This window comes from Caloenas nicobarica, chromosome 5, assembly GCF_036013445.1.
Source record: "Caloenas nicobarica isolate bCalNic1 chromosome 5, bCalNic1.hap1, whole genome shotgun sequence".
NCBI classification, from domain to species: domain Eukaryota; kingdom Metazoa; phylum Chordata; class Aves; order Columbiformes; family Columbidae; genus Caloenas; species Caloenas nicobarica.
In genome coordinates this window covers 27,213,914-27,231,698 of record NC_088249.1, presented here as the reverse complement: position 1 = coordinate 27,231,698, position 17,785 = coordinate 27,213,914, and the positions used below count along the sequence as shown (strand labels likewise).

The window sequence follows — 17,785 nt, the reverse complement described above, 5'->3', positions numbered from 1 at the left end:
TTGCTGTCCCTGAACAGAACAGGGCGGCCTTCACAACATCACACCAGTCACACCAACCGGCAGTAATACCATGCACATCGATCGCACAAGGTCGAACTCCACAGTGCTACGCTCCTTTCACAACTATGTCTTTCTAATATTGAATGCTTACACAAATCCACAAACAAATGTTTATTTGTTTGGTTTTTGCCAAGGAGGTCTCCATTTAGGGTTCTCTGGTGTTTTCCTCACAGGGCAGTAAAGAAACCAGGAAAAAAAACCCGAAAACAAAAAACAAACAACCACCACAACACACGCCAGCCTCTGTCTCCAAAGTAATTGCTAGGTAATGATTTCTGACAAGAAATAAACAGGTTATATAACTATATAAATGAAAGGTGTATATATATCTGTATCTATATATATCTACACATAAATATAATTGACCCAGTACATATATACACGTGTCGTGGACCCGTTTCTGGCTCCAGACTGACTTTCTGCAATATTATGTCTCAGTTTCCTCTTTGGGTTACGGCAGCTCCTACTGCAAAGGTTTTTAATGGTTATCTCCCCAGCGCCCGGCCCTCCTGGCAGCCCCGGTGCCCCTGCAGAGCCGGCCCTGGGAGCCGCCGGCGCTGCGGGTCCGGCTGGGGCCACCAGCACGGCAAGTGCCCCCAACGTGACAATAAAGCAGACTGCACTGGGAGAACAACCTCGTAGCCTTAGGATTCATTTGCTATTCAAATTCAATGTTTAAATCCCTGCCAACAGCCTTACTTTAAAAAGGAAAACTTACTCTGCTTTGTAATTATTGCCCTTTGAACCACCTCTTCACTAGATCAACTGTATGAGAAGGACACATTGGAGAAACTTTCTTCTAGAAATTCACACTCTAGTAACACATAGTATTTTATTAAGGAAATTATTCCGTCTTTAACAAAGTATAATTAAAAAGAAGAACTGCTGAAAAAGACTGCACCCAAATTAGCAAATTGAATTCAAGTACACGATTTCAATCAAGCCCACTCAGCATAACACCAGTGTCTGGAGACTGCGGTTATTCTTTGTTTCTCAACAAAAAGTAGACAGCTAATAAAAGCTGGTATATCAAAGCCCTTCTATAAAACCTTTCATAACTAAAAATCACGCTTAACATTCCTAATGCCACAGCACAGAAGGGCCTCCCCCCACAGCCATACAACTAAATCCCTTTCTCAGCAGTAGATACGTATCAATCACAGTAGCAGCTTGCAAAGAAACATCACAGTACCAATATAGTCCACGGGCAGCAGGAATTGATGCTACATTACTTCGAAAAGAGTATTTTAACTTATTGTTATCTCCATATATACTTAAAATACTCATACGACCACCCTCCAAAAACCTACCTATGTTTAGATAGTCGGTTATTAATAAGCAGAGGCACTAATTTAGTGGGAGACTCCTACCAATTTCAGGAAAGCTGGGGGTCACCTAAGAAGTTTAAGACCCACTGTTTATAGCTTCAAGATGACAACGGAGTTTTTAACCAAACACACATGAAGTTCTTAAATACGGAGAGGGGGAGGAAACACTTTTCTCGTGAGTGTCCATTTGAGAAAGTTAAATAAACCTAAAATGCAAATTTATTTGTACAACTTAGGTATAATTCCTGATTTCAATAGAAGTTGTATAAAAGATTTAACAGTACCTATCATTACTAGGCCATTAAAAATCACAATTCTTTGGTCAAGTATCATTTTTTGCCTTTTGGAAAGGTCTGAGGAAAGCAAGCGGCACTTAGAAACACACTAACTTCTCAAAGAAAGTTTTGCATCAAAGCTCTGCTTTTAAACTTTTATTTTTTAAACAACAACAAAAAAAAATCCTCCACTTAGGAAAGTTAGGTTGTCACCATCTTACATTTTGGAATACAAAACTGAAAAAAACCTCTCTTAAAAAAAACCAAAAGACAGGACTTCAGCCAAGTATTCAGCTACTTATTGCTGTAGTTGTAACTCAAGTCCATTTAAACCCCTGTTATTTTGGTCATTTGTAGCAAGAACATGTTTGGAACACTAGTAGCAATAGAAAACCCCCTTAAAACCTAGACATAGTTACACTGTTGAGTGAAAATTAGCAGAAACCATAACCATTGGAACATAATAAATCATCCTGTAAAAGTACAATTTAATCGGTAGCTAGAAAAACAGGGTTGATTTAAAGTGCTATCCCAAAGCCTTACGTGGGCCTATGTCAGTAAAGTCCTTCTTCCCCCACTCAATAAAGCCCCAAACCACAGCACTACTCCAAATAAAACGAATGCAGCCTTCACTCCACCTCAATGCCTCGTCTCCTCCACCCTCCTCCACCAGGTGGAATACAGAAACTTGAAATAATCACTAATTCCAAGTTTAGGTGACACGCACAAATATACTGTTGAACAAAGTTTGGACAGCAAATGGTACACCTGAGTTCAGTCATACAAACTAACTTTTGTAAATAGCATTAGACGAATATATCCATGTCTCTAATACGAATCTAGATGTATTTTATTACAAAACGCATTAATAGAAATATCCAGGCAAATACATACCATACAATAGCAAAAGCTTTAAGCCCCATTTAATAAGATGACTTTCTGATTAAAAATAGAAGGCAATTAAGATTTACTCAAAATTACAATTAAGAAAAGCTTTCACAGTGCAATATTGAAACTGTCACAAAGTTAAGAAAATGCTGATATCAAAGTACAATCACAATGTTAAAGTAGACAAAACTACTATACAAGGGCATATCTTGTAAAATTAAAAGGAATGAACACAACATAGGGGACATTTCACGTCCCTGCTCTACATATCTCATTTCTAGTCTTCAGAGTCATAATCGTGTCTTTCTGACATTGGTAGAAATCTTGTTAAAACTAAGAGGTTCATTCTTTGTTGACCAGATTTCAGAGCCCGATTACTTCTTGAAAATACGTTCTTCATCTTCACTGCACGATCTCAAAGTAGTGCAATATCGCCATGATGTGCTGAGGCATGAACACATAGCCCGTGTACAGCGCCATTCCAACAATGGAAACTAGCATGGAATCTGAATTACAGTTGAGGAAAAAGCATCTAAAACAGGAAGTGCATTAGACATCACATCACCATAGCATCAAAACTTTCCTGGTAACTATCTTATGACATTACATTTTAAAATCAGACACAGTCAATTGTATTCAGCAATTGTAGCTGTAGGATGAACAAGTTGAACACTGAAAACCAGAACACTGGCAGGAGTGATTAGCTGAATTATGGAAGGATGCCTTGCAACTTATCCACTGCTTTGTCATGCACACAAGAGGACAGGGGTGAAGGAGAAACAGAAAACGGACACCGAGAAGATACATGTTTTTACATGCAACTCCCAAGGTGTTAAGCAAGTTTTGCAGCCAAGCAGAAAAAAAAGTCAATCATCGCAAAAAATAAATAAAACCAACAAAAACCCACCCACACCACCACACCAAACCAAACACACAACGATATGAGTAGCTGCACTGAATATAAGTTCTTATTTGTGGACAGCCTACTCATTTTTAAACCGACTGCGTTAGATACTGAGTTCAACTTCTCAGAACAGTATGACTCAATAGATTTAATTTATGCTACACAAAACACACCTGATGTGAAAGTTGTACTGTTAGTGTAATAAAGTCAGGAAACAGTTTCTAGCTGCCAGCATCCTCCAGGCTTTAAGTCACTACATCATCTGGTTCATTTCTCCATCTGCATGTTATGCTCAGACCCCTTTCATGGGCAAGCAGCTCAATTTATGTGTTGTTTGGCAGTACTTAGGCAAAAGAAACAGCAAGGGGAGTGAAAAGTGTGGGTAACGCAGTGACATGCACCTTTCTAACTATTTCACTCACAAAACCTCGGAGCATCAGCACAGCTCTGAGTCAAGCGTGTGCACTTTAACAGGCACTCATTACTACTACAAACAGACACAACATTACTGCACTGCAAAACAAACTTCACATGAAGCTATCTGCTAAAAAATCTTCAAATGATCACTTTATGAGTTGAACTCCTAACCAGGACCTTTTGTAAAACTTAGAGGAGTAGAGAAGTGGAACGACACCTTCAAATCTATACGTACAACTGCACCTTTGTCAAACTCCAGGGTTCCTGAAGCTTTGTCTAAGGAAATGAGGGCATTCAAAGTTTAAGGTTCCAGAAACTCAGAAGTACTCAAAATTAATAATAACCTGTTGATTTCATCCAACTGCCTGCAGAGATTCAGTAAACTTATACAGAGACACTATAAAAAGCACACTATAAAAAGCGCTGGAGATTAACAAGCATGATAACACCTGTCAGCAGCACTCGCTTTCCACAGGGGAAACCAGCAGAGCTGCACACGCTCTGCATCTTCGAGAAATCAAGTCACCACAGCACGCGCGTAAACAAATGCTCTATGACCAACGTGCCCGTGGCAGAGCAGAGGTATTAGCTGCACTTACTAGAGCACACTAGCTGCTTGGTGTGTTTTTAGTCCCAGAAGATTATACAGGAAGAGATACCAAAATGAAGGTCAACTCATAACTCCGCGTTTCCACATCAGCGCTCACTTCTGATTCTGGAGCACGAGCAGCAGCCAGACAGGCAGCAGAGCCACGCACCAACAACTCCCACGGCCGCGGCATCTGCACTGTGTCTCCACAGCACCCGGCACCGAAAGCGGCCAGTTTGAGGGAAAAAAAACAATTTTGCTGACTCGAGATCGCAAGCAATAACTTCTGCCACTTGTAAGTTAAGTAGCAGTTACTTAACTGCAATATGAGCATTTTTAAAAAGCAAACATGCACACACACTTTTAGCTAAGTATTTTTTTGCACAAGTTAAAAAGCTGCATGGTTAACACAAAAGAAAAAAATACTTACGACTAATGCAATTGCAAGGAAAGCAAAGATTAAGTTTCCTCAGTGATACAGATGTGGTATTAAAAGAGGAAGGTATGTTAGCAAGTAGCACATTTTGGAGGTGAGAACCTCTACTTAATGGTCACAGTAAGTCTGTAAATACTTGAGAAAATAAATAGTAAGTTATGTCCACTTCTACTGATTTTACACAGGAAAAATACTGTCTGATCATACAGCTGTAACTTTGACAGCCACTTTTATCTAACGAATGCAAGTTCCTTTACAAAAACTGACCAGTATCTCAGTAAAAGCAGCTTCTCACTGCTACTTACACCCTCCTCTTTGTTAACAGTTTGATTAACTTCTCTCTTTGCCTCTCAGCATTCATTGGAGAAGGCTCGGGGTCATTCACAGGAGACATCATTTTAAGTCGAGAACAAAACAGCCACACTTAAGAGAAAAATACTTGTGATACCGTAAGAACACCTGCGAGAACATACTGCCTGTGAGAAAGGGCTGGGTAAAGAAGCAAACCTATAAATAGTCTTTATACAGATACCTTCACATAAGCGTCTATCAAGCTCTTTCACTCCAAAAGAGCCAAGCAAATTAACCAGCTTGAGGATTAAATACTCATCTAATAAAAATCACAAATAAAAAAGAAAAAGCACCATGCAAACATGAGCTTGCAAGGTTTTGCAGCATGCACGTTTCCCTTCCACTAGGCAAAATACGAAAGAATTCATTAAATACACCTGTGCCGAACAGAAAGCTTGAGACGTCAATGCAAAAGGCAGGAGAAAGAACTACCATAACACTGCAGGAGAAAAATTAAAGGGGAAATAACTTCGAGACACAAACTGAAGCCCGAGCACGAACCGCCAGACGCCCAGTGACAGGACGTGCATCGGCAGCATGCGGGTTATTCCCCAGCTCGGGTGCACCTGGGTTTGTGAACCGAGGAGCCCGAGCCCCCGCCTGCCAGGCCGGGACGAGCCGGCCCCGGGCGCGGCCGCCGCTCCCCTGCCCGCCGCGGGGCGAGCGCAGAGCAGCTGCCCCCGGGCCGGCCCCGCCCGGCTCTGCGGCCGCCGCGCCTCGGCCTCACCCCAGAGAGCCCCGCCGGCGCCCAGCCGGCCCCCGGCACCGCGCCCGCCGGGGCCCCCGCGCCCGCCCGGAGCCGCCGCCGAGCAGGACGCGGCAGGGGGAGCGCGGCCCCCGGCGCCGCCATAGGCCCCGCGGCGGAAGGATACTGAAGACGGTGCGCTCCCAGGGCTCCAGCATGTAGAGCGCGGTGACCAGCAGGTACTGGTAGTACAGCCACGACATCTGCTTCCAGGCCGAGCCCAGCGCCATGGCGCGCGCCACGCTCTCCCCGCCCGCCAGCGGCCGTGCGCCGGGCCAGGCCGCGCCGAGACGGGGCGGGGGCAGCGCGGCCCCGCCCTCCCGCCCCGCGCCCGGCCCCGCCCTCCCGCCCCGCGCCCGGCCCCGCCCTCCCGCCCCGCGCCCGGCCCCGCCCTCCCGCCCCGCGCCCGGCCCCGCCCTCCCGCCCCGCGCCCGGCCCCGCCCTCCCGCCCCCCGGGCGCCGCGGGGAGCGGGGGCAGCGCCGGGCTCGTACCGCGGTGCGTCCCCATCCGGCGCTGGCTGCCGGGGCACGGCGGGCACTCACCGGCACCCGCACCGCCCCACCCCGCGGAACGGGACAGTCCAGCGGCGGCCTGCGTCCGACCTGATTAAATTACAGGGCTGACAGTGAACTTGGGGTAAACTCTGAGTCATGCCGAGGAGATGGTGCTGCGGCCTATTTTCTGGCATCCTGTTTAATCTAAATTCACTTTCCGGGAATTACAAAAGACCCGAAGACTGAGCTCGGCAGGGCCTGCGGGAAGCACGGTGGAAATGGTCTGCAGGAGTTGTCAAAGCCCACCCCATACCATGGCCTTGGTAGAGACCTCCACATCAGCCAGCTCTGGCGAGATCGGTCCCATTCGAGTCGGAAAAAAATAGAGGCAATAGATGAACTGTTTGCTGTAGCTGTTGGTAACTTCGCGCTTCCCTAAGGCACTTGGGGCCAGACACCAGCGGGTGTGGGACACCCCTGCCCTGAGCGCTCGTTGGCCCAGGATAACGAGAAATTCAGCCTGGGACTGCATGATTAGAAAGGCTGTTGGCAGCTTACACTGGCAATCTAGCTTAGAAGGCACTAGTTGAAAGTCTGCTGCAAGGGGACATAGGTCGAGAGAGGTTCTCCTGCCCCTCTACTCTGCCCTGGTGAGACTGCATCTGGAATATTGTGTCCAGTTCTGGGCCCCTCAGTTCAAGAAGGACAGGGAACTGCTGGAGAGAGTCCAGCGCAGGGCAATGAAGATGATGGAGTGCAGCATCTCCCTTATGAGGAAAGGCTGAGGGAGCTGGGGCTCTTTAGCTTGGAGAAGAGGAGACTGAGGGGTGACCTCATCAATGTTTATAAATATATAAAGGGTGAGTGTCACGAGGATGGAGCCAGGCTCTTCTCGGTGACAACCAATGATAGGACAAGGGGCAATGGATACAAACTGGAACACAGGAGGTTCCACTTAAATAGGAGAAGAAACTTCTTCACAGTGAGGGTGACGGAACACTGGCTGCCCAGGGAGGTTGTGGAGTCTCCTTCTCTGGAGACATTCAAAACCCGCTTGGACACCTTCCTGTGTAACCTCACCTGGGTGTTCCTGCTCTGGCAGGGGATTGGACTAGATGATCTTTCGAGGTCCCTTCCAATCCCTAACATTCTGTGATTCTGTGGCAATCTGGCACCATGACTAAGTGGAGCAAGAGGTGCAACCTGTACACACCGAGGCCAGGACCTCGCACCAGCCAGGACCTCGCACCAGCCAGGACCAAGTGTGCCCAACAGATTAGAAACTGGTATCGACCCACTACGCTCTCCCTGCTTAGTAAATCAATCTGCAGTTAGGTCACTCAGCGGTGCAATTCTGTTCTTGCAGCCCCCCTGCCCCCACCCTCACCTGTGCTATTACTACAATGAAAAACAAGGAAATAGTCACAGGAGGATGCACATTACACAGCTGCAAAATACGACTACAGTGCGAGGAGATAACTGTGAAAAAGAAAACCAGCTGGCAGAGAAAGCTGAATGCCGTACTAGTTTATGTGACAGAATCTGAAAAGGGATTTAGTTCCACCAGAAGACATGCAGACACACTTTATCCATGCAGATTTATTTCAGCACAAGAAGAAATGAGAGCATTCATATGATTAATACCCCCACACAACTGGCTACAGGAGCTGTTGCCCCTATCCAAGACCCCTGTTGCTTGTTGCGATTGCTGCTGAAGGAGTTTTGTGTTGACATTGCTGCTTGAAAAAGTGGTAATCAGGAAAGCTTCCTTTTTACATAAACACATACAAAGTTCAAGGACAAGCAGGGTATTCAGTGCAACTAAAGCATTACTCCCATTCAAACATTATCAATACGGGGCAAACAAGTCCCAGTCCTGCCTGCTCCAATGCTTCCTAAGAAGCAGCTATATGATTCAAGTGAGAGGGCAAGCAAGAAGCCGCAGCAAGAAAGTACCTGAGATGAAAGGCTGAGGCATGCCAGCTTCAACATCTCCTGCTCCATCTGCCCTAACCCACCGGGTGGTGCCCGGGCCCCATACGCCTTTTCAGTGCCGCGCATACTCACGAGACAGTTTTTTTGCTAGTTAGCCCCTTAAGAAAATCGGCAATATTCCTCTGTATGGAGTTTCCTCTCCATCCCATTCTACCCCTGCTTAGGGCCTGCCACCACCTATTGTTCCTCCTGCTGCCCCCGCATCAACACTTGAGCCCTTGAACTACCTTCCCACATGCTCATGTTTCCACTAGCTCAGTGCAAAGACCCTTAACGTGGTGCTACTCAGAGCCTTCGTGCTCCACCTGGAACATGGAGACAGCTACATGAAGGCCAGCATGCCCTACAGCACGGACTGTACCCTCCATCACACCTACTCCTCCACACTTCTACTAAGAATGAACAGTTCTTCGTATGTTCAGCGTTTTCCATGTACACCTCCTGGCTCATGGCACACAGCAAACATTTATCCCACTTCAGATGATCTTGCAGCTATCAATATGCAAGTCAGACACTCCACTCATCAGACTGGCTGTAGGTAACAAAGACAAGGCTGCGATCTTACCTCAGGCAGATCCTGAGCCTCAAAACAAGCATGGCTCAGCTTTGATTGCAGGCTGCCCGTGCAGAGGAGGGTACACTGCGCTAGCCAAGCAAGCGTTCAGCAGCTGCCTCAACAGTTCTCTGCTTCGTCAGAGGTTAAGCTTCTGCTGACTTGAAAATAGGAAGTCAGCATTCTCCTCACGTAATCCTGACAGAAGAACCAATGTATTTGTTCCTTTCCAATCTCATGTACCACCGTGTGGAATGAGTGTGTGTAGATTAGTAAAATACAGCACCACGGACTGCACAAGGTAACCAGAGTCACAAGATTTTATTATAATCTAAGGCACAAAATAAGTATATTCTTCAGGTCCCTACCTCCCGAGTTTAAATATTTCTGACAATTCCTCAAAGCCCATATAAATTATTCCTAGTACTATTAAAAGTATAAAGATGAGATTTTTTTTTTCAGAAAGACCCTTGTTCAAAGTGAAGTGTTAAAAAATATCAGGCTATAAAGAGGATATATTACTTACTAATAAAAATCAAGAGGTCACCTCTTTGGAGGTGCCTGGAGGAAGAGAGAGATCCAGTGGTAACATTGCAGTGGTTTCATAGACTAAGCAAGATGTCTAAATATCAAGTAGCAGAAGTTCTTTATGCTTCCATAAAGAAGCTGTAAACATACTAAAGAAACAGAAAAAGCATACAAACTAAGTCTGTGGTCATAGACCTGACCATAAATTTCTTCTTAAAATGTGTCATTGTAAGAAAAAAAAGACAACAGAAAAAAATTTCCAGTATTTTCTTCATATACATATTTACATTAAAAACTCTTTAACTGTGTTACTAAGCATTAATATATTTATTTAAATGATCAATGCCAGCAAACTCAGCTAACCTTCACTAATCACTCAGCTAACCTTCACTATCAGCTAACCTTCCACTCTGTATAAATAAAAAATTTCAATTTCTGAGATCTTAATGGGCCAAAAGCCAAATACAGGGTGTTTCAAAAAGATAGACTCAATTCGAATCAAGACTGCTTTGAAATTGGGTCCATCTTTTTGAAACACCCTGTACAATGACAATTCCTTCCTTCTCAAACCTTCTTTATCACACCTACCTGTGTGCACATCTACCAAGAACATCAGGCTAAAGAAGCCCAACATCCCAACAGAATTGTCTACCGCGTTCCATAGAAATGACCAATGCAGCTATGGAGAACCAGTTACTATACAGTATTTATTCTAAGCAGCAATTCTAACACGCATTGAGATAACGGATAGTATATTTACAGGGAATGATCATAATACACAGATCTTGCATTATATTTACAAAAATTTAAATCCTCAATGATGCAACTACCTGACGGTGGGAAAGAATATTGCTCTCAAATGCAGGCAGTTCAATGTATTCCCTTCATAAACTTTGCAAAAATCCAACCATTATAAAGTTCTCTGATGAAAATGTACATTTAAAAGACCGTATTTAAAAAAGGTTAACATGTCTGCATTTCTGATATTTCACACAGTCTTAAACAGTGCAGGATTCCCCTCCTGCTTTTGCACATTAGGAGTGGCTGGCTAGCACATTGAAGAAGTGAAAAACTTCATCTTTATCCATTACTGCCACTTCAGTTGAGCATTCAGTACATAACACTGGATGATACACTTCCTCCTCTTCCTCATTTGATTGTATAGAAGTAGTTTCTTTGCTGTGCTTCATTTTCTTACTTCTTTTCTTTAGCTTCTTTCTGTATTTCAGAATTTCCTCTTTGTTAACAATGCAGTTCATCACAAACATTGCTCTATATTGTGTTTTGTAAGATTCATGTCTATGGAGAAGGGAAGAAAATGCAAGTCATACCATTGGTAAAACTCTGCTTCCAAGAAATTGGTTATCATCACTGGAAATGGGATTAAAGATAGGAAGTACCATGCCAAATGGCTGAAAGCCAAATAAATATCAAGTTCTATAAACAGAAAGAAAGTCACAACTAGAAAAATCATTAAAAAATAGAATTGTACCCATCTGTCTTAAACACGCTGGTTCTGGCTGAAATAAAGACCCAGAATACAATGCTATTGGTACTACAGAATTATGCATTGCTACGTATGGCTGATAATAGGCAAACGATCACGATGCTGCAAGTACAAATGACTCAAATACTGGCATTTATTGCCTAAAATGTCTTGCAAGCCTGAAATTCCTTATTTATAAATAACAAGCATTGACACATCGCACTTGAAAAAGCATGTCTATAACAAAATATAAAATGTATTTTCAGCTGTCATCAGTGCGACAACTGCATGGCTGGAGTATGTAGCAAAATTCAGGGCTGCAGTTCAGTTCAATTCAACACAACGTCCCTCAGGCTGCAGTTTTACAGTGGCTTAAACCAACATAACAGGCGGCTGCAGAAGTCCTGTCTTGACTTCTGCTGGCTTTACTGCTTATGTAACGCAAGTTACACAAAAGACCGGTCTGACAATAAAAATGGATGGTTTTCTGTCAGCTTAGCAAACTGAAATACCCAACTATAGAACAGGGTCAAGGAGTACCAGAGCCAGCAAAGGGAAACGAGTGAAAAACAGCACCCAATACTTACGCAATTTTAGTCTGCTGTGGAATTTCATCCTCTATCATCAAAATTACTCAGTAAGCAAGGGTTTATTCCTCATTTCACAAGATTTCTTTCTCCTTTACTCCCAGTTCAAGAGTCCTCTCCTTAGCACAGGTTAGCAGTACTAAGTTTGCACTGCAGTCAGATACTAGACAGCTGCAGAACACAGTCTGGATTCTCACCTAAATGCTTTCTAGGAACTTTTAACTATACTCAAAACCACAACTGCTAAGACCCAAACCAAGTCAGAATACTTGATTTTGCTTAATCCTTCCCTAAACAAGACACCTTTACACAAAACTGACCTGGAGTAGTTTTATGCCTCTAAACATCAAGCCAACATATTTAAAAAAAGAAATCAGCCTGAACTGCCTGTTTAGTCTCCACAAATTACTATTTTTTTAAATAGTTTACCTTCTGCACTACACTTCAGCATTACCCTGTTCTTTGTCATCTCCATGTTGCAGTTTAAACTGACTGTAATCCTTACAAACTTGCATTCTCCCCTAAATCTGATTCACATACACCTGCATTCTCTTTATTAGCTCACCTTGCAAGATAGAATTGATAAAATCAATCGATGAAATTGGATACACTAAAAATATTACTGAGAAAAAAAACCCCACAACATTACAAAAAGACTCCTTATTGTTCACTAATTACCTCTGGCAGTCCAGACATAATGTTGTCATGCAAGCTGGGCAATTCAAAACAGCATCACTATTTGGAACAGCTGAAGGTTCTGTCTGCTGCTGCTGTGGCCGCACTCTGCTTTGATTACGGTACCTACCGATTCAAGAAAGGAGGAAGAAGAGACAAAAAGTGAAATGACCTGCTCTTACTGTCAGGCATATCGATTCAACTGTCAAACCTTTTTAATACTAAAATATACCACTTAATACTTGGCTCCTTCCAGACATCTTTTTCAGTAAGCACATAAACAAACTCGGGGGAAAAACACACGCCACTATATTTTCATTTACTTTGTACAGAGAATTTTCACTCGCTGAGACAAATATAGCTGGCATGAGAATTTGTGCCTATTAACGCTCTCCTCTGATGAGGCAAATACCTCAAGCGCAATCTCTGCAGGCAACATACGTTAATATTATCCATTTTGACAGATTTACATGGAGAATTTTCCTTCTGCTGCAACAACCATTTTTCTACTTCACCCTTCAAAAAACCCTCAGTAAAGCAGCTTTGTGCTGTTCCTGTTTTATCTGAACATTTAGTGGCTTGCTAAATCCAAAGTTTTCTAAAAGTAGAAATACAGTATTTAGCAGGAACAGATATTAATTGAACAACTGAGATATCTCACAACCCCTTCATCCACAGCATGGTTATTTAGATGAGACCTACGGATAAAACTGGATAACAGAACTAGGAAGTCTGGATTTTAAAAAATTGCAAGTTTTAGAATTGTGTAATTTTGAAGACTCAACTTCCATTACATACACATAAAAATTTTATAGGCTTTTACGTTTCATACGCTGTAAATTCTAAATAAAAATATTTTCACTGTATAGACTTGACAGCATATGTTTCTTCTCTCTATTCACCATTTTACTCTAAATTTTTCAGTTTATGTTAAGCATCCTACAATTCAAATATTTATGGTCTCTTACCCCCTCCTCTGTGAGTCTACCCACTCTTGGTGTCTATTGTCTTCTTCTGGGTCATATAGCAGCTCATCATTGGAAAGAATCCGACGTTGCTGATGTTTTCTTTTTTTCTGGATGTCCTGTGTAACTAGAAAGATTTGTCCAAGCATATGTTACATCCAACAACCGTGTGATGATCCTCTACTTAAAAAATCAAAATGTCAGGTTTTCAGTTTTCCTTTTCCATACACACAATAAATCTAAACCAAAACGTAAAGGTCTAGCTCCTCCCTCCTCCAAATGCACCACCCCAAAGCATTAATGCACCTCACATACATTAAGATACATCATAAAGTTGCAGGAGCTACCCTGAGATAATATAGGCTGGTAACTGCCCCCAAAAGGCTGCCTTCCAAGGAACAACCCCTAACCCCCACCAAGAGCATTCTACAGGATTTGAGAGCTACTGTAAAGATGCCCTCCTCTCTCCTCTCCCCAGCCATTTACCTATTTTATCTTCGTCCTCTGAATCAGAATCAAAGTAAATGTCATCGTAGTACTTCGAAGTGGTGGCAGGTCCCATCTGACCAGTACTTGAAGAAGTACCTAAGTGTGAAATTAGAGAGAGAAGAGGTAAGAACACCCGAAAAGGACAGCAAGTATACAGCCCAGAACAAACCTGGGCTTTCAAGCTACTCTATCCAGAAGTGCTCTGCTTTACCTGGGTGGGTTAAGTAACAGCTCTCCCAGTTTACTCCAACATCCTGATCATCCACGTCACTTGTGTTATTTCATTTACAGGTGCTCTCTCAGAGCAAAGCTGCTCACTCCCCCCGAGAAGAAACTCAGGTACAGTTCAAAAGAAAGTTTCTCCAAGGTACCCTCCCTTTAGGCACAGAGGACACCACATCAAAGGTGCCTGCCTCTGCCCCCCATAATCCACAGTACCTCAAACATTCCACAAATCTTCATTCATGCGAAAGAAACACAGATGTGGCACACTGTTTCACAAACTTTGATTACAATAAAATTCACACAAAAAATCCCCCAAAATTTCAGGACCACAGAAGTTCAAAAAAGACCTGGATTGCCAAGCACACCTGTCACAGCCAGTCTGCACCAAAAATCCTATTCTGTGCTGGATGCATGTGGAAGTATAACAATCACTACATGTTTTTAACTGCAATACCAAACCCTACAGATCAGATTTGCCTACTAACACAGATGAAACCATTAAACCCACGGAATGCAGAGTGAAGTCCCTACATTAAAGTGAATACTATGATGATTCTCCAGGAAATCAACACCTCACTAGATGTTTTGTAAAAAGAACATATGCTGTTCTAATGCCAAAGCAATCCATCTCTTGCACCCACAGTACACAAACTCCAGAACACATGTATCTTTAATACAGTTTTATTATTTGACGTAACAATCATAAGCAGGTTAATATTAATATTAATATCTTTCCTGACTTTTTCCCCCCAGCTGATTGGGGACTTCAATCTACCGTATGCTATTCCTTTCTTCAAGAAAGAGCTCCAAATCTTGAGAGCCACTAGATAAAGTGCAAGAGACCACAACCTGCTTAAGAGGCTTATAAATATATGTGAAAGCACAACTTGGGAAAAAAAGGGACTGATCCAACAAAAAGAAATCATATTAAAGCAGGAAATGGAAAGTTCAGAAACATCAAAGTCTTTAAAAAAGATAAAAGAGATGCATTCACTGAAGTGGCACCTAGTGACCACTTCTGCAGATGCAATCAGCCATTTTAAGATTTTTCTGTGGGTGTCAAGCAGCACTCAACTGTCACCACACACGCCCCCTCTCTATCTACAAGAATAATACATTAACTTCGCACCTTAGCTGGACACTGCTTAACTCACGATTTGATATGCAAGCAGATGTAAGCGTGATTTACCCATTTCTGGCAATTTCCATTTGCCTTGCATAGTCCTCATGGTGGTGTTCAGCTCTGCTTCCATCTCCTTCTGGAACTCATCGTCACTGGAAGACTCGCTCTCCCCAGTCAGGCACTCCCGGATCAGCTTCCGCTTCTGGTCCGGAGTGCCGTGTAACAGCACGTCCACCTCATCTTCCGAGCTGCAGATATTGAAGCGTTACACACCTAATTATTACAACCAGCCTAAAACGTGGATTGAGTCACTTGGAGAATGAGCATCTGACCTGTGTGGGCACACGGGGAAGTCGTTATTCATGTGTTTATGGGACATGTGTTTAGTCAGATGTTTTATCAGGTTGTTGGTGTTAAAGCTCTGGGTTTAATGCAAAGGAGCTTCTGCTGGCTGGCTGTGACCTGCCCCGGTGCCCCTGCGGCTCCGGCCAGCGCAGCTCCGTGCCGGAGCAGGGATCTGTTCACACGCCGCCACTTGTAAGGTCAGAGACGTAAACGCTCCGGTTTCAAGGACGGAAATGGCCGCGGGTTATGAGCGACGCTCCCGCAGCCCCGGGCGGCGCCCCCAGCCCTGCCCAGCGCGCCGAGGGAGCCCCGCCGGGCCCCGCGCCCCGGCCTGCCGCCCCGCGCCCGCCCAGGGGGTGGGAACCCGCCCGGCTCCGGCGGGCAGCGCCGAGCCGCCCCGAGCCCGCCCGCGGCGGGGGCTCGCCGGCACCTGCTGAGCGCTCGCTCCTCGTCGCTGGGCTCCTCCACCACGTACGGATCGTCCTCCTCCCGCAGGCAGCTCATGGCGGCGCCCGCTGCCGCAGCCAGCCCCAACCCGGCCACTTCCGGCCGCCCCGACGGCTTCCGGCGGCCCCGCGCTTCCGCTCCGCCCCGACGGCGTGGGCGGCCCCGCGGCGCTCCCCGGAACCCCCGCGGCGCTCCCCGGAACCCCCGCGGCGCTCCCCGGAACCCCCGCGGCGCTCCCCGGAACCCCCGCGGCGCTCCCCGGAACCCCCGCGGCGCTCCCCGGAACCCCCGCGCTGCGGCCCGGAACCCCCGCGGGGCTCCCCGGCACACCCGCGGCGCGGCCCGGAACACCCGCGGCGCGGCCCGGCACCCCCGCGGCGCTCCCCGCCGCTGCCGAGGGCGGTACCGGCTGCCCGAGATGTTCCTTTTTCCCTTGGAGCCGCAAGTCCTCGGGTCGCGCTCTGAGTGTTTTTGTTCACAGTGACACGGGCGGGAGCTTGAAGAGACACACCCAATACCAAGAGGCTTGAAAAAAATTTAATGAGCTAGTAACACTGAACAGCAAGGACTAATCTAAAAACTGTTCCCACATCCTACTTAAAATATTTACAATTTTGTTAACTGTATGTACATTGTGATCATTGTCCCTTATAGTGTATTTATAGATGAGTTCCTTAGGAATTATACCTGTTATGTCTGGAAGATGAACAGCAGCACAGTATTATTGTAGTAGCTGTTGCTGGAAAACACAACAGATGCCAGATGAGTGGCCAGTAGCCATTGGGCACTGCTGATCAAAGCCTGCGGCTACGTGTGAACAACACCATGCACAGCGCAAAGAGCATGTTCAGGTAAGAAACTTCTCTGCCTTCGAAATGTTCTGATGTGCAAGGCAGCAGGGTAAGGTACCAACTGTGCAATTCACCCTATTTGAGGAAAAAACAACCAACCACACCCTTCTGTGCAGCAGTACAGGGAGTCCGTACTCACGGAGACATTGACTTACATGGATCTGCATCTCCAAACATCCCATTCACTCAAAATTCTGCTGCTTCATTCAAGGTCCACAAACCCATATAAAGCAGCAATATCACTGTGATGAGCAATTCATCAAGTAGAGCCTAATTTTATGACATCCTGAAATTACACAACAGAACAGCACCTCCCAGAAGTTTCATGGTTCAAGTAAGAGAGACAAGGCCATACAACAAATAAAACTGGATTCATAGCTCTTAAGTCTTAAGCTCAGTTAGCAGAGTGAGATTGTTTTCAGGCATTTCTTTACTGGCCTACATTTAGTTTTTACTTTTGAAGCAAAGCTTCTGCTCTGTATCAAAGAGGGGCAGTATTACCTTTCATGGATATTTCATGCACTTCCTGAGCTGCCTTATACTACTTTATTTCTCCTTTCTGGAAAGAAACCCAAGAAGTTCTCTGAAAAGCATTTCTGACAAAGGAGTTTCAGAGTCAGCCACCAAGCTCAAAACAATTTAAGTATCCTGGCTAGGAAAGTCACAGACAAACAGACAGGCAAACAGATAAACCTGAGAATGCAAGTGAAAAGTTACCAGGTGAGTATTTGGTGTGAGACCAATCCAATACTTACTCAATGGTTTTACAAGATTAATAGAGAAAAAGCTAATTAATCTGAATTACTAGAAAATATTAAGCTTACAGATGATACAATGTCTGCATAATTTTAGAAAAATCATTGATTTCATGGTTTATTTTACAATAATTGGATTAGTCTACAAGTTAAGGCAAACATACTAATGCATTTGCTTTTCTTTTTAAATCATAGTTATAAAGGTTACACAAAGTTCTCCAAAATTTCTAAGAAATGTTCACAATTGAAAAAAAGATTAAGTTTTTTGATATC

General features: G+C 44.5%; 2 protein-coding genes across 2 annotated transcripts; both read right to left on the bottom strand.

Moving 5' to 3' along the window:
- Positions 1–1,788: 1,788 nt before the first annotated feature.
- Positions 1,789–6,324, bottom strand: SPTSSA (serine palmitoyltransferase small subunit A). Its single transcript, XM_065636079.1, has 2 exons — positions 6,121–6,324; positions 1,789–3,057 (listed from the first exon to the last, which is right to left on the bottom strand). Exons 1-2 carry the CDS (start codon positions 6,221–6,223, stop codon positions 2,954–2,956), a joined length of 207 nt encoding a protein of 68 aa, XP_065492151.1. The 5' UTR covers positions 6,224–6,324; the 3' UTR covers positions 1,789–2,953.
- Positions 6,325–9,378: 3,054 nt separating this feature from the next.
- EAPP (E2F associated phosphoprotein) lies at positions 9,379–16,002 on the bottom strand. The gene is made up of 6 exons (XM_065636392.1): positions 15,890–16,002; positions 15,181–15,362; positions 13,764–13,862; positions 13,281–13,404; positions 12,316–12,438; positions 9,379–10,863 (listed from the first exon to the last, which is right to left on the bottom strand). The coding sequence occupies exons 1-6, from the start codon at positions 15,961–15,963 to the stop codon at positions 10,599–10,601; spliced, it is 867 nt and encodes a 288-aa protein (XP_065492464.1). The 5' UTR covers positions 15,964–16,002; the 3' UTR covers positions 9,379–10,598.
- Positions 16,003–17,785: the final 1,783 nt, after the last annotated feature.

Bases quoted from the DNA above. Each gene is read 5' to 3' on its own strand.
- SPTSSA (XM_065636079.1), bottom strand. From the start codon at position 6,223: ATGGCGCTGGGCTCGGCCTGGAAGCAGATGTCGTGGCTGTACTACCAG. The intron at 3,058-6,120 runs GTATCCTTCCGC...ACTGTAATTCAG, and splicing joins CTGGGAGCGCACCGTCTTCA to ATTCCATGCTAGTTTCCATT.
- EAPP (XM_065636392.1), bottom strand. From the start codon at position 15,963: ATGAGCTGCCTGCGGGAGGAGGACGATCCGTACGTGGTGGAGGAGCCC. The intron at 15,363-15,889 runs GTGCCGGCGAGC...CAATATCTGCAG, and splicing joins GAGGAGCGAGCGCTCAGCAG to CTCGGAAGATGAGGTGGACG. The intron at 12,439-13,280 runs GTAAGAGACCAT...TTGAATCGGTAG, and splicing joins GTAGACTCACAGAGGAGGGG to GTACCGTAATCAAAGCAGAG.